The sequence below is a fragment of the Eleutherodactylus coqui genome, chromosome 2 (assembly GCF_035609145.1).
Source record: "Eleutherodactylus coqui strain aEleCoq1 chromosome 2, aEleCoq1.hap1, whole genome shotgun sequence".
NCBI lineage: Eukaryota > Metazoa > Chordata > Amphibia > Anura > Eleutherodactylidae > Eleutherodactylus > Eleutherodactylus coqui.
This window is the reverse complement of record NC_089838.1, coordinates 48,728,340-48,745,447: the sequence shown is the minus strand read 5'-3', so window position 1 is coordinate 48,745,447 and position 17,108 is coordinate 48,728,340. Positions and strand designations below refer to the sequence as shown.

Below are 17,108 nucleotides of genomic sequence, written 5' to 3'. Positions count from 1 at the left end.
CTGCTACTGTCATTATCCCACTCGGGATGCTGTCGCCGGCAACCATCCTCCATTCTGTTGGTGGAGACAAGTAATTAATAATTGTAGAACAGAGGATCATCGTATTACTATGTATAACCTCTCTGTGGCTTTTCTGCGTACAGCACCAATCAGGCCCACCCCAATGCCCCGCTGCCGGCGGTAAAGAAGAGACACCACACACGGAGGTCTGGTATAGTTCCTCACACGGGGACATGACTGCGCACTTTATTACATGGGATCTTATACCCTTTGGTCTCATCACTAGGAATGGGTGATGGGCTCATTGGCTCAAATTCACCGCATAACCATATATGGGAAGTCCGGATTTCCGGCTGAGGCACTGATAGTCATATACGTAGTTAAACAGTCGTTATCTTGATACGGCGCCTCTGGGAAAACAGCCAAGCACACGGCCTTCGTGTTCGGTTCTGTATCATCTCTGAATTTCTGGACACATCTCTCTCTCAGCCTTGCAAACTTTTGGAATATCTGATGTAAGGCGACATATAAGTTTTTCTCATTTTAACTTTGAATAGAACTTGCATACAGGTATAAAAACATTTGGCAATATATACATATACCCTCACACTCTGTGATATACGTTATACAATAGAATCTGTATTTGTGGTATATATAGTATATACATATAGGATTTATGTGTGATCACATAATTACGTTTGGATCACAGATAACATCTTAATGCGATAATTGATAATTTGATACAACTATAGATTGCACACGGCAAGGCTATAATGATATGCATTACATGAATTTGCACTCATTGAGTGAGGTATTAGTGGATATTGTAGAATATAGTACGTGGATGGATGTATTATGTACCATTGTATATCATCTCCATGTAGATACTTTATGATTGACATATTGTATATATGCGACCTTGTATTATTTCTCCGCAGTTCATGTAAATGAATTCATTATCCAACTGCAATACATTTGTATATTATCAATTGTGCATATGGTCTGGGTAGGACTGCCAATATGAAACAGATCTATTCCTTATGGAGAAAGAATCCCGCACGGATTTATATGCTGAGTCTCGCGAGATGTGTCTGTTCCCCACGGAGCGACAGCCATAGGATACCGGCACATGCGCAGTGTGATCGCGCTGACGTCATCTATGACAGAGTGAATGACGTAGCGGTCGATCAACGCGATACCAGCGGTCTTCCCGCGGATGCCCAGTAGGAGGCAGCGGACGCCGTCATTATGCACTCGTGGGACGCCTGTGATGATGACAGCCTCAAGGAGGAGGGAGACACTGGCACTGCAGATAGCATTAAATGTATGTAAATGAACATCTGTTGTAAGGAGGGATTGCTGATTAGGTGGAGGGTTTTGATTTGTTAATTACCTGATTGTGTTACTATTTATATGTGGCTATACACCATTGTAATTGAGCTTGACAAAGGCCAACATGGCCGAAACGTTGCCTGAATGTTTTTTGTGATGGAAAAATAAAACCTTTTGGATATTGAATTCGCACCTTGGATGCTGCCGAAGCTTTTTCTTTTATGGTATACACTCTTTGTAGTGACAAGGATCCAGTCACTCTGCTTTGGCTACTGCATACTGTATGCCCAGCCCCTGGGTGGGGTGTGACAATTTGTGCTGCTATCGGACTTTTTTCTGGACTGTAAAACTTCACTTATACCTGTAGCAGCACAGGACTTGGTAGAGGTGTGCCATCTTGTAAAACTTCACTTATACCTGTAGCAGTACAGGACTTGGTAGAGGTGTGCCATCTTGTAGAGTTTCACCTGTACCGTGCACCAGTACAAGACTTGGTAAAGGTGCTGCCATTTTGTATATTTTTACCTATACGCTATGTCTGCAGCAGCACATGACTTTGTAGAGGTGCTGCCATCTTGTACAGCTTCACCTGTACCCTATGGCTGCCTGCAGACGAGCGGGTCGGATCCGGCAGCGAGAATTCTCGCCGCGGGACCCGACCCGAGAGCCTGCAGAGACGAGCGCGTACTCACCCGCGCCTGGCGGCCCCGTCTCTTTCATGTGCCGGCGCATGCGCAGACTGGAGCCGGCGGCCGGGTGGCATATTAGCACTAACTGCTTAGGTTAAGCAGCGCTGCTGATTAGAGCCACCTGATAGGTTCTTCGGCACCACGTGACTACACAGCGTGCACGCGCATTGCCTTCAGCAGCCGTGCACTACACACTACAGTTAAGCAGACGTGCACTACACACTACACTTAAGCAGCACGGGGTTAGGTTTAGGGTTACGGTTTAGGGTTAGGCTTAGGGTTAGCTAAACCTAACCCTGAACCCCAACCCTAAACCTAACCCTTAACCTAACCCTAAACACTAACCCTAAACCTAACCCTAAACCCTCAAACTAACCCTACACCTAACCGTAAACCTAACCCTAAAGCCTAACCCTAAACCGTAACCCTAAACCTAACCCCGTGCTGCTTAAGTGTAGTGTGTAGTGCACGTCTGCTTAACTGTATTGTGTAGTGCACGGCTGCTGAAGGCAATGCGCGTGCACGCTGTGTAGTCACATGGTGCCGAAGAGCCAATCAGGTGGCTCTAATCAGCAGCGCTGCTTAACCTAAGCAGTTAGTGCTAATATGCGGCCAGGTGAGTGCGAGCCCCGCACAAAAATAGGACATGCCGCGGTTTGTTTGCCGCGCGACATTTCGCGCGGCCAAACCGCATCCGTCTGCATAGGAGTGCGTATTGTAATGCACTCCTATGCAAACTTTCAGTGGCGGAAATCCCGCGGGATTTCCACCCGTGTGCAGGCGGCCAATACCAGTAGCAGCACAGGACTTGGTAGAGGTGCTGCCATCTTGTACAGCTTCACCTGTACCCTATACCAGTAGCAGCACAGGACTTGGTAGAGGTGCTGCCATCTTGTACAGCTTCACCTGTACCCTGTACCTGCAGCAGCACAGGACTTGGTAGAGGTGCTGCCATCTTGTAGAGATTCACCTGTACCTGCAGCAGCACAGGACTTGGTAGAGGTGTGCCATCTTGTAAAACTTCACTTATACCTGTAGCAGCACAGGACTTGGTAGAGGTGCTGCCATCTTGTAGAGTTTCACCTGTACCGTGCACCAGTACAAGACTTGGTAAAGGTGCTGCCATTTTGTGTATTTTTACCTATACGCTATGTCTGCAGCAGCACAGGACTTTGTAGAGGTGCTGCCATCTTGTACAGCTTCACCTGTACCCTATACCAGTAGCAGCACAGGACTTGGTAGAGGTGCTGCTATCTTATAAAGCTTCACCTGTACCTTGTACCTGCAGCAGAACAGGACTTGGTAGAGGTGCTGCCATCTTGTAGAACGTCACCTGTACCTGCAGCAGCACGGGACTTGGTAGAGGTGCTGCCATCTTGTTGGGCTTCACCTGTACCTTGTACCTGCAGCAGAACAGGACTTGGTAGAGGTGCTGCCATCTTGTAGAGCTTCACCTGTACCTGTAGCAGCACAGGACTTGGTAGAGTTGCTGCCATCTTGTAGAGCTTCACTTGTACCTGTAGCAGCACAGGACTTGGTAGAGGTGCTGCCATCTTGTAGAGCTTAACCTGTACACTGTGTCTGCAGCAGCACAGGACTTGGTAGAGGTGCTGCCATCTTGTAGAACATCACCTGTACCAGCAGCAGCACGGGACTTGGTAAAGGTGCTGCCATCTTGTTGGGCTTCACCTGTACCCTGTACCTGCAGCAGCACAGGACTTGGTAGAGGTGCTGCCATCTTATAGAGCTTCACCTGTACCTTGTACCTGCAGCAGAACAGGACTTGGTAGAGGTGCTGCCATCTTGAAGAGCTTAACCTGTACGCTGTGTCTGCAGCAGCACAGGACTTGGCAGAGGTGCTGCCATCTTGTAGAGCTTCACCTGTACCCTGTACCTGCAGCACCACAGGACTTGGTAGAGGTGCTGTCGCCATCTTGTATAGCTTCACGTGTACCTTGCACTTGCAGCAGCACAGGACTTGGTGTTGTCATCTGGTGGGCACTGTTCCTGCTGGTGTTGTCATCTGGTGGGCACTGTTCCTGCTGGTGTTGTCATCTGGTGGGCACTGTTCCTGCTGGTATTGGCATGAAGGTAAAAGGTAGCGTTCGCTTTGCTGATGGTTTTCTACCTTATGAGTCCTTCTTAGATACAAACGTTCAAACAATGTCCTCTGGCTGTTCAGAGCTCCTTCTGCGCTTCAGATGGGTCCCAAAGCTGAAGCGCAGGGGATTCCAGACATCTGTGAAACTATTACTCACCGTCCACTTCATCCTCGCTGACGATCAGCCGCTGCAGAAGGTCCTCCATCTCCATAGAGGATCTAAAGCTATGACAGGAATTGTGAGAGGAAAGCTAGTGATGCAGATTCAGCAGCCACACTAGCAGATAGCCAAGAACTGTATGAGGTGGTTTCAGTGCAAAAGCCACACCGCAGGAACCATGAATCTTCAGTACCCAATAGAGTCCATAAGGAAGTGGCAGCATCAATGGTGGAGTACAAATAAAAGCATCTCCTTATTCTCCATAATATACAGGAATTGTGAGAGAAGCGGTGATCGGACCCGGGAACTGTCACCTGGATGCTGATTCCTTTCCTGATAATGATGATGGCCACACATCTCTGCACCTCCAAATATCACTGCTGCTCCTCCCAGCCAATTCCTCTGGGCCAATTACCAGCCGCTGTCAGACCAGCTGATTCTGCCTGGCAACCACAGACATTTTCACGCCATTTTTCTTCAGCCAATCATCTGCTGCTGCCAACCAGTCCATCACTGGGCAGAACTCACTCTCTGCCATCTCATCTGACCCAGTATTGACCTTTGTATCATATCTTTGCTGACCAGAAAACCTCCTCCATAGAGGGTGACATATCATCCATTCATCATATACAGAAAACTCCCAGATCCCATGAGGCTTTCCCTCCTAACTGTCCCTCAAGCCTTACAGGAGGAGCAGACTGAGGGGTCTCTGGTAGATGTAATACAGGAGGAGCAGACTGAGGGGTCGCTGGTAGATGGAATACAGGAGGACCAGACTGAGGGGTCTCTGGTAGATGGAATACAGGGGGAGCAGACTGAGGGGTCTCTGGTAGATGGAATACAGAGGGAGCAGACTGAGGGGTCTCTGGTAGATGGAATACAGGAGGAGCAGACTGAGGGGTCGCTGGTAGATGGAATACAGGAGGACCAGACTGAGGGGTCTCTGGTAGATGGAATACAGGGGGAGCAGACTGAGGGGTCTCTGGTAGATGGAATACAGAGGGAGCAGACTGAGGGGTCTCTGGTAGATGGAATACAAGGGATGCAGACTGAGGGGTCGCTGGTAGATGGAATACAGGAGGACCAGACTGAGGGGTCTCTGGTAGATGTAATACAGGAGGATCAGACTGAGGGGTCTCTGGTAGATGTAATACAGGAGGAGCAGACTGAGGGGTCTGTGGTAGATGTAATACAGGAGGAGCAGACTGAGGGGTCTCTGGTAGATGTAATACAGAGGGAGCAGACTGAGGGGTCTCTGGTAGATGGCATACAGAGGGAGCAGACTGAGGGGTCTCTGGTAGATGTAATACAGAGGGAGCAGACTGAGGGGTCTCTGGTAGATGTAATACAGAGGGAGCAGACTGAGGGGTCTCTGCTAGATGTAATACAGGAGGAGCAGACTGAGGGGTCTCTGGTAGATGTAACACAGGGGGAGCAGACTGAGGGGTCTCTGGTAGATGGAATACAGGAGGAGCAGACTGAGGGGTCTCTGGTAGATGTAATACAGAGGGAGCAGACTGAGGGGTCTCTGGTAGATGTAATACAGAGGGAGCAGACTGAGGGGTCTCTGGTAGATGTAATACAGAGAGAGCAGGGGCGTGGCCTAAGCATGGAGGAGTAAGGGAGCACGGCCCGGAGCTCCGCCGCCGTTACCACACAGCAAACCGAGAAAACAGGCAAAAAACCCACTTACCGGCATGGTGAGAGGCAGAAGAAGAAGAGGAGAGCCGTCGCCAGTGAACAACACCCCGCTGAGCCGCTTCCTGACGAGCCAGAACACCGTCGGCACCACGCGCCGCCTGACCGGCATGGCGCCGGAGCACCCTGCAGAGCGGGCACCCCTCCGTACGGAGGAACAAGAAGTGCCGCTCCAACGCCAGGACGGGGGACCAGAGAAGGGGAGAGAGCCGGGACGAGCAGCGCAGAAGAGCAGGCACCCGAACGTGCCGGAGACAGTCGGCTCCCCACACTGCTCACACCACGTGGCGCCAGACACCCCGCGCCGCTCACACACTAGGGGACCCGATCCTCACAGAGCGCAGGTGCCGCATAGCAGCGGGGACCCAGGGACACAACTTCCCCATGGCAGAGACGAGCAGTTGCAGAGGGCAGAGGGGCAGCAGGACTCAGACCCCGAACGACCTGAGGTACAGGGGAGCAAGGGGACGGCAGGCACACCACACTGCACCCCTAAAAAGGGACCGAACTACAGCAGAGCCCAAACACCTCATGGGGAGAAAAGCCCCACAATCACCATGAAGCCACAGAACACGGGGTCCCCAGGGGGTATGGAGGAAGCGCAGCAAAGAGCACGCCTGCTCCCCCCCACCCCAGCAGTGTCCCCACAGGAAAAACGAAAAACGCAACCAGGCACCCACCAAGGCGCTGAATCCTCCAACACCGACAGCATTAGGGGCCATGAGGCAGCCCTACCCCCACCACAGAACGGAAGAGCAAACCCGGGGAGACAAGCAACCGGAGGCGCCAGGGCACCGGCCGAATATGCCCTGCCACCTGTGACGAACCACCCTGACCCCAACCCGACAGCTCCGGGCTCCACCAACCCAGCGTTGTCCCACGCGGGGGCAATCACTGATTTTGCAGACCCACCGATGGACGCCTCCCAGACACTGCAGGCCCTCTGGGTAATGATGCGAGCCCTACCGACCAAACAAGACCTCGAGCAACAAATCAGACGTATTGAAGAAAAACAGACCGCAGCAATCAATGCAGTTGCCCACACCGTGCAAGACTTGGCCGAGCGGGTAACCGTATTGGAGCAAGATGCAGAGACGTCAATTACAGATTTTCAACAAATGGCACGCACGATTGAAAAACAACAGAAGCAAATCAGAGACCTAACGTTCCATTTAGACGATGTCGAAAACAGAGGCTGCCGCAATAACCTCAAGCTGAGGGGACTCCCCGAAGATATACCGCCAGAAGACTTATATGACCACGTGACTACAATCTTCAACAGGTTATTGCAGCGACCCGACAACAGAGCCATTGAACTTGACAGAGTGCACCGCTTACAAGGTGGGAGAGCCAGAAACCCGAACTTCCCGCGAGATGTAATTTGCCGAGTGCACTTTTACAGACAAAAAGAAGAGATTCAACAAATGGCGTGGGAACAAGGCCCGATCAAATACAATGGCGCTGTAATCACAATATTGCCGGACGTGTCTAGATTGACCCTCAACAGCCGAAGAATGATCCGCCCCCTTCTGGACGCAGCTCGGAAAGCAGAGGCCACCTACAGATGGGGACACCCCTTTCATCTGATTCTTCGAAAGTGCGGGCGCCTATTCACGGTCCGATCACCGGCCGACCTGGAGGGGGCGTTTGACTTCTTGGGAGTGCCCCAGGTGCCAATCCCAGACTGGACGTTACCCCCAGAAGAGGAGCCTACCCAATAGAACCCAGAGGCCCAGTCTCAGAGGATAACGAAATCCCACAACGCGCCAAGACACTCCCTAGGCCGAACCAAGCTCACTCAGTGTAATACCTCCTCATTTTTCTTTGCCAGGTTAACCTGTTTTCCACAGGAAAAGAAATACAAGCTACGGCGAGACGGACCGACGGAGTTCCACGGACCAGGCACCAACACCCCAAGCCCGGAACTCCACAGCAGGAAGTCCGGACTGTTGGTTGGAACCTTTCGCAGCCGTGAGAACCTCTGCTCCGTGGGCGGTGACTCTCCGTTTCTCCGTGTTTCCCACGGTTCCCCCAGTAGGGCATTAGGGACCCTGACTCTTCCCCCCTCAGAGTTTGGGAGGGGGGACAGGGCCCCTGAATAACATAGGAATAGGATTACTACTAAGACTACCTTTTGTTTTGTCTACCCCGTCTCGAGCACAACCCCTTCGTTTCCAGTCCCCCCGCCCCCTCTATTCCCGTCCCATACCCTCCCATCCCCACGGCCTGCAGACGCTGACTCAGGGACGACGAGACCAGGACACCAGTATTAACAATGCCTTCTTCTGCATCTAATCTTGTTGTTGTCTCCCTTAACGCACAGGGTCTTAACGTCCCAGAGAAGAGGTCCTCCATTCTCCGTCTCCTCTGGAAGAAGCGTGCTCAAGTGGCCTTCATACAGGAAACCCACTTCTGCGCACGTGCGGTACCCAGATTCTCGGATGCCAGATTTCCTATCGTCTATCACAGCCCGAACCCTGATTCGAAATCCAAAGGGGTGTCTATACTGATCGCCAGCTCAATCCCGTGGGAACACGCAGCTACGAAATCCGATCCCGAAGGAAGATGCCTCTTCGTGAAAGGTAAGCTGGCCAGCACCACAGTCACACTAGCCACAATGTACCTCCCCAACTCCAACCAGGTGACTTTCCTCGAAAGGTCCCTGGAGGACTTGGAGGAGTTCAAAGAGGGCACCCTGATACTAGGAGGGGATTTTAACCTGCCACCTGACCCCCGCACTGACACATCCAAAGGAAGCAGCAGCCTCACCTTAGCCACACACCGTAGAGCTAGGAAAACATTACACAATCATCAACTGACAGATGTCTGGAGAATTTTCCACCCCGACGTAAGAGACTACACATACTTCTCCCCGCCACACAACACCTACTCCCGGATTGACTACTTCCTTCTACACCACTCATCTCTTCCCCTAGTGACCTCAGTAGAAATAGACAATATCACAATCTCGGACCACGCGCTTATCGCATTATCACTAACGCTCCCAACAATGCATGACAAAATATGGCATTGGCGCCTGAACGAGTCACTCATACACAGCCCAGAAACAGGTAAAGACATCCAAGAAGCTCTTGAGGATTATTTCAGGAATAATTGTACAGTGGACAGTAACCCCTTGACAGTCTGGGAAGCCCACAAATGCGTCATACGGGGAATTTGTATAGGACTGGGATCCCGAATCAAAAAAGAGCGAGGGAGGCTTCTCCGCAGGCTATTAGACCAGATCCAAAACCTCGAACTCCGACACAAATCGAAACAGGACAGTACGGTGGGCGCAGAATTAACGGGACTCAGAGACAGACTGCGCACACTATGCTTAGCTCAGGCGAAGGGGACACTAATAAAATGTAGGCGCCATTTCTATGAGTATGGCAATAAACCTAGCCGTACACTAGCGCGTGCCCTCCGGGTAACTAGATCCAGGACATATGTTCCCCACATTACTCCCTCCCCGGGCAACACTCTACATCTACCCAAACAGATAACGGAAGCATTCCGCAACTATTACCAAGCCCTATATAATCTGAGTCCCTCGATAACAGAGCAAGAAAAGGCTAGCCGCAAGGCCAAAATAAGAGAATATCTACGACAATCAAATCTCCCTAGGTTCCCACCAGAGGCGGTAGAGGTAATGGAAACTCCGATCACGCAGACCGAGCTAGCAGACGCCATAACGGGCACCAACTCGGGAAAATCCCCAGGTCCAGACGGACTCACTCTTACTTACTATAGGAAGTACGCAGAGACACTGACCCCACACTTCCTACGGGCCTTTAACTCCCTCAACGAGGGGGAAGATATGCCCAGAGACACCCTGGGAGCACATATTACAGTAATTCCGAAGGAGGGGAAAGACCCCTCACAATGCCAGAGCTACCGCCCGATTTCCCTGTTAAATGTAGACCTAAAGCTCTTCGCCAAAATACTGGCAAATAGGATCTCCCCCCTACTACAGCACACAATCCATGGAGACCAAGTGGGATTCGTCCCACTTAGGGAAGCACGAGACAACACAACGAAAGCCATAAACTTAATATACCAAGCCAAAAGGCTAGCCCTCCCTGCCTGCTTACTCTCCACAGACGCGGACAAAGCGTTTGATAGGGTAGACTGGGACTTTCTGTTTGCCACTATGTCTCACCTGGGTATGGGCTCCAAAATGCGACGCTGGATCAATAGCCTCTACTCGCGCCCCACGGCAGCGGTTAGAGTGAACGGGCAAATCTCATCCCCCTTTAATATTTCGAACGGCACGAGACAAGGGTGCCCACTATCACCGCTAATTTTTGTATTATGCCTAGAACCCCTTCTAAATCATATACGCAACAATCCAAACGTGTCGGGGATCAAACTAGTCAAATCAGAACATAAAATTGCGGCATACGCAGATGACTTGCTGTTCTTCATTACCAACCCAAGAATCTCAATACCGAACCTGCTAACCGAAATTAAACGATATGCAGATTTATCAAATTTCAAAATTAATTACCAGAAATCGGCAGCCCTCAATATATCTCTCCATCCGGCACTTGTTAGCGACCTCAAAAGCTCGTTTCCCTTCTCCTGGGCGAACCACCATATTCAATATCTAGGAACCAACATCACAGCGGACCCTGAAGACCTATATGCAGCAAACCACCCCCTGCTCCTGAGCAAAATCAGGACAGACTTAAGCGTATGGACAAAAGGCCAGTTCTCGTGGTTCGGAAGAAGTGCGATATTCAAAATGAATATCCTACCCAGAATCCTATACTTGCTCCAAGCACTCCCGATACACATACCTAGGCAATTTTTTCAACACCTCCAATCTCTGATGACAAAATTTATATGGGCAGATAAAACACCACGAATAGCAAGAAACATATTAACCAGACCAAAAACAGAAGGAGGAATGGGCCTCCCAAGTTTCCCACGATACCACCAAGCGGCCCACCTGGTACGCATAGTGGATTGGCACAGGCACGGGGCCCTTAAACAGTGGACTGCCATTGAGCAAGCAACCACTCCTATCCCTCTGGTGGCACTCCCATGGATCCAGGGACAGACTCCCACAGAACTGGCACAGCACCCCACCATTGGCCCCACCTTAGCGACGGCAAACAAAGTGTTTGCAAGACCAGAGATAGCGCCCAAGCCATCCCCCATGTTCCCGATCCTAGGGAACCCTGCATTTCCGCCGGGCAATGAGAGCAAAGCCTTCCGCCGCTGGTTCCAAGAGGGCAAATTCAGAGCACTACATTTTCTACAGGATGACGAATGGTTAACAACGGACGCACTGAATAGAATAACAGACCCCCACCCAATACCCTTCTGGGAGACAATACAATTAAGACACTTCCTTAGATCCCTACCCCATCCAAGCACTTTCAAACGCACAAAAACACAATTTGAACTAATATGTAGCACAGAAGGACCATCCAGACATACCCTGTCACGCATATACAATATCCTCAATTCTCAGTCAGACCCCCACCCACCGGGTTTTATACAGAGATGGGAGGAAGACCTCGAAATCACTCTCTCTACAGCTGAAAGAGAAAAAATCTTTACACTCACACACTCCGCATCGATTTCCAGCAAAATACAGGAATCTGGGTATAAGATCCTCTCAAGGTGGTATAGGGTGCCCTCTCGATTACACAGAATATACCCCTCGGTCTCACCCCTCTGCTGGAGGTGTGGGGCTACACAGGGGACTTTCCTACACATCTTTTGGGACTGTCCGGTGCTGGCTGGCTTCTGGGCGGAGGTATGGAGGATCACATCCAAATTTACACAATACCCAATTCCCAAAACACCAGCATTCTTCCTTCTACACCACAACACGATCCCTCTAACGACCTACAAGAATTCAATAGTAAGACATCTGGTCGGTACAGCGAGGTCCTGCATCCCGAGATTATGGCGGCAGACCACCCCCCCTACAGTGGCAATGTGGCTCAGCACGGTGCAGGGGTTGATGGAAATGGAGGACCTTACAGCGACACTCAGAGGAACCCAGGAAAAATTTACAAAAACGTGGTACTATTGGTTGGAGTTCCAAAATACGACGGAATACCAGAGGCTCAAAAACCCCAATAACTGAGGGCTCGTGAACCTGTACCCCATCCCTCCCCTGTGTGTCTAAACCCCTAATGTTTCCTCCTGTCTCTAGTTTAGGTTCAATGTTTGATTGTTAAATAGGACCGAGATAAGATGTGTTAGAGCCAGATAGTTCTGAGACCAGTGGTTCCCAAAGGTAAAACTAAAGGAGAATTATACCCAGACGGAGTATACATTCACCCACCGACCCAAACAAATGAGACCGATAAGGAAATCAAGAACCCCTTATCGCTTTACTCCGGGAATCACAGTGAAGAATAGAAAATTGTATACGTTGATCTGTTATATGCATCTGTACTCAGACAGTGTTTATTGGTAATTTGTAACTAAATTGAAAATGAGAAATAAAGAATTAAAAAAAAAAAAATACAGAGAGAGCAGACTGAAGGGTTTCTGGTAGATGCAATACAGGGGGAGCAGACTGAGGGGTCTCTGGTAGATGTAATACAGAGGGAGCAGACTGAGGGGTCTCTGGTAGATGTAATACAGAGGTAGCAGACTGAGGGGTCTCTGGTAGATGTAATACAGAGGGAGCAGACTGAGGGGTCTCTGGTAGATGTAATACAGAGGGAGCAGACTGAGGGGTCTCTGGTAGATGTAATACAGAGGGAGCTGACTGAGGGGTCTGTGGTAGATGTAATATAGAGGGAGCAGACTTAGGGGGTCTCTGGTAGATGTAATACAGGGGGAGTAGACTGAGGGGTCTGTGGTAGATGTAATATAGAGGGAGCAGACTGAGGGGTCTCTGGTAAATGTAATACAGGGGAAGCTGACTGAGGGGTCTCTGGTAGATGGAATACAGGAGGAGCAGACTGAGGGGGTCTCTGGTATTTGTAATACAGAGGTAGCACACTGTGGGGTCTGTGGTAGATGGAATACAGGAGGAGCAGACCGAAGGGTCTCAGGTAGATGTAATACAGGGGGAGCAGACTGAGGGGTCTTTAACCCCTTCATGACATGGCCTATTTTGGGCTTAAGGACGCAACAATTTTTGGCGGATTTTCTTCTCCGTTTATCAAAAGCCATAACTTTTTTATTTTTCCATCGACGCGGCTGTATGAGGGCTTGTTTTTTGCGTGGCGAACTGTAGTTTTTATCGATGCCAATTTTGGGTACATAGACTATATTGTAAATTTTTTATTTTTTTTTTAATGATAGCACAGAGAGAAAACGCATCAATTCTGCCATAGATTTTTTTATTTTTTTTTTACACCGTTAATCATGCAGCATAAATGAGACTTTCCATTTTTTCTGCAGACCGGTACGGTTACAACGATACCAAAATTCTAACATTTTTTTTAGGTTTTCCCACTTTTCTGCAATAAAAACCCTTTTTTTTGGAAATCTTTTTTCTATTCTAAATTGCTGCATTCAAAGTCACGTAACTTTTTTATTTTTTGATGTACAGAGCTCTATGAGGGCTTATTTTTTGCGAGACGAGCTGTAGATTTTATTGGTACCATTTTGACGTACATACAGCTTTTTTGATCACTTTTATTGCGTTTTTAGTGAGGCAAAATGCTAAAAATGAGCATTTTGCCTCAGTTTTTTAGCTTTTTTTTTAGCGTTTTTTTCCGTGCACAGTCAAAAGCATGTGCAACTTATTGTACGCATCGTTACGGACGCGACAATACCAAATATGTGGGGTTTTATTTTTTTTTACCTTTTTTTATGCTGAGAAAAAGCATAAAAAATGGTTTTTTTACTCTTTTTTTTTACATTTTTTTTAAATCTTTCTTTTTTTTACACTGTTTGTGTCCCTCTGAGGGACTTTAACCACTGCCCTGATGATCGCTGTCATAAGGCATGGCAGAGCTACTGCTCTCCCATGCCTTATCGCTCATACAGCGATCTCAGGCATAGGCAATACAGGACGCCAGTGTCCTGTTGCCATGGTGACAGGCCGGGCTCTCGCGATGACATCGCGAGTTCCGGCCGGAGACACAGAGGGAGCCGCGCTCCCGCTGTGAACTCTTTCCCTGCCGCGATCTACTTAGATCGCGGCAGGGAAGGGGTTAACAGTGGCGGGCGCATCTCTGATGGCCACCCGCTGTTGCAGCGAGACGCCGGCTGTGAGTGACAGCCGGCTCCCGCTGCGAGATAGCGCTGGATCATATGTGATCCCGCGCCATCTCCAGCACGTAAGTTTATGCCCTGTTGCGGGAAGTACCCCGCTCCCAGGACGTAAACTTACGCCCTGCAGCGGGAATGGGTTAATAGATGTAATGCAGGGGGAGCAGACTGAGGGGTCTCTGGTAGATGTAATACAGGGGGAGCAGACTGAGGGGTCTTTGGTAGATGGAATGCAGGAGGAGAAGACTGGGGGTCTGTGGTAGATGGAATACAGAGGAAGCAGACTGAGGGGTCTCTGGTAGATGTAATACAGGGGGAGTAGACTGAGGGGTCTCTGGTAGATGGAATACAGGAGGACCAGACTGAGGGGTCTCGGGTAGATGTAATACAGAGGGAGCCGACTGAGGGGTCTCTGGTAGATGGAATACAGGAGGAGCAGACTGAGGGGTCTCTGGTAGATGTAATACAGAGGGAGCAGACTGAGGGGTCTCTGGTAGATGGAATACAGGAGGACCAGACTGAGGGGTCTCTGGTAGATGGAATACAGGAGGCCAAGACTGAGGGGTCTCTGGTAGATGGAATACAAGGGATGCAGACTGAGGGGTCTGTGGTAGATGGAATACAGGAGGACCAGACTGAGGGGTCTCTGGTAGATGGAATACAGAAGGAGCAGACTGAGGGGTCTGTGGTAGATGTAATACAGAGGGAGCAGACTGAGGGGTCTGTGGTAGATGTAATACAGAGGGAGCAGACTGAGGGGTCTGTGGTAGATGTAATACAGAGCGGGCAGACTGAGGGGTCTCTGGTAGATGGAATACAGAGCGGGCAGACTGAGGGGTCTCTGGTAGATGGAATACAGGAGGAGCAGACTGAGGGGTCTCTGGTAGATGTAATACAGGAGGAGCAGATTGAGGGGTCTTTAGTAGATGTACTGCAGGGGGAGCAGACTGAGGGGTCTCTGGTAGATGTAATACAGGAGGAGCAGACTGAGGGGTCTCTGGTAGATGGAATACAGGGGGAGCAGACTGAGGGGTCTCTGGTAGATATAATACAGAGGGAGCAGACTGAGGGGTCTGTGGTAGATGTAATACAGGAGGAGTAGACTGAGGGGTCTCTGGTAGATGGAATACAGAGGAAGCAGATTGAGGGATCTCTGGTAGATGTAATATAGGGGAGCAGACTGAGGGGTCTCTGGTAGATGGAGTACAGAGGTAGCAGACTCAGGGATCTCTGGTAGATGTAATATAGGGGAGCAGACTGAGGGGTCTTTAATAGATGTAATGCAGCGGGAGCAGATTGAGGGGTCTCTGGTAGATGTAATACAGGAGGACCAGACTGCTAGGTCTTTGGTAGTAGTAACTATCTATTGTACATATGCAATTATTTACTATTCGCTAACCATTTTAGGGGACATACCAAAAAGAATGAACAAAAAGAATTAACAATATTGCAAATTAGTGAAAATAAACTGAAACTCTGAAAGAATGAGAACACTAAAGGGTTAACACTGGGGCAGTGCTGACTGTGGGAGGAGCTACTGTCCAAATGTTTCCTGTGCATTGGCTGATTACCAGAGATTTTGAATTTCCCGCTCAGTTGACGGTTACTTCAGCGCTTTCTGTCCCTCCATCCATGTAACACGTGTGATCACTGACCGGACATCTGATATAGAGGCGGCCAGATCCTCCCCTAATCCCGCTCCTGCGACTGTCAGCCGAATCCTCTATCAACTCCAACTGTAATAGAGGAGACTGCGGTGCACCGAATGTATCTCCGTATTGTAACACAGGAGACAAACATCTTATTATAACCCAAAACTAGACTGAGCCATGCAGAACCAGGAATATACTATATATGAAGAGATGCTTCCTCTGCTGGGAGTTGTTGTTCTGCAGAAACAGCTGGAGAGGTTGAGGTCCTTTGTCCTCTCTTCCCAGCACCCCCATTCTCTTATTCTTAGGGCCCCCTGTGTGCCCCACTTCCCCTACACTGCACTACAACCCTCACCATGTCATCCATAACTCCTTATGTCCCCAGCCTCCTACTCACAGAGAAAGTGGTCAGAATACAGCGTTGTGCAGGAATCAGCGGGTGATCAGCTGCCGCACATAGTGGGAACACCAGACCGAGAACTTCAGTGGCAAAACAGGCAGGAGCCGCTCTGTTCCCGGTAACATTCTTGATATTACAGGCGGTCAGCAGGAAGAGGAGGGAGGGGTGAGGGTTCTCCTCATGCTCTAAGCTGCGGCAGTGATCAGTGAGAACAGATAGGACTCATCAAGAACAGTCTGTGCAGATAGTCATTTCTGCTGGTTCAGATTGCTTTTAGTACAATCAAAATAATCATGATTGGATCCACAGAACCTGGAGGTGACAGCTCTGCTGTAGACGGGGTGGGTGGCTCTTAGAAGAGCCTTTGGGGTGATGGTACACAGTGGAGACCGGAGCTGATCACTTGGCGCTGGTGTACTTGGTGACAGCCTTGGTGCCCTCAGACACGGCGTGCTTGGCCAGCTCTCCGGGCAGCAGCAGGCGCACGGCAGTCTGGATCTCCCGGGAGGTGATTGTGGAGCGCTTGTTGTAGTGAGCCAGGCGGGAGGCTTCCCCTGCGATGCGCTCAAAGATGTCATTGACGAAGGAGTTCATGATGCCCATGGCCTTGGAGGAGATGCCAGTGTCGGGGTGGACCTGCTTCAGCACCTTGTACACATAGATGGCATAGCTCTCTTTCCTGGTCTTTCTCCGCTTCTTGCCGTCTTTCTTCTGCGTCTTGGTCACGGCTTTCTTGGAGCCCTTCTTGGCCGCTGGAGCAGACTTGGCGGGATCAGGCATGATAGCACAAAGATACTTTTCTAACAAGAGAATAATGTTCCTGCACCGCCCACCGCAGCCGTATTTATAGACCGGCCATGCAAATGAGCACTGCTGTCTG

The 17,108-nt window shown here is 49.9% G+C and overlaps 1 protein-coding gene across 1 annotated transcript; it reads right to left on the bottom strand.

Moving 5' to 3' along the window:
• Window positions 1–226: 226 nt before the first annotated feature.
• Window positions 227–17,023, bottom strand: LOC136611324 (histone H2B). The gene is made up of 2 exons (XM_066590831.1): window positions 16,226–17,023; window positions 227–510 (listed from the first exon to the last, which is right to left on the bottom strand). Exon 1 carries the CDS (start codon window positions 17,006–17,008, stop codon window positions 16,628–16,630), a length of 381 nt encoding a protein of 126 aa, XP_066446928.1. The 5' UTR covers window positions 17,009–17,023; the 3' UTR covers window positions 227–510; window positions 16,226–16,627.
• Between the last annotated feature and the right edge of the window lie 85 nt (window positions 17,024–17,108).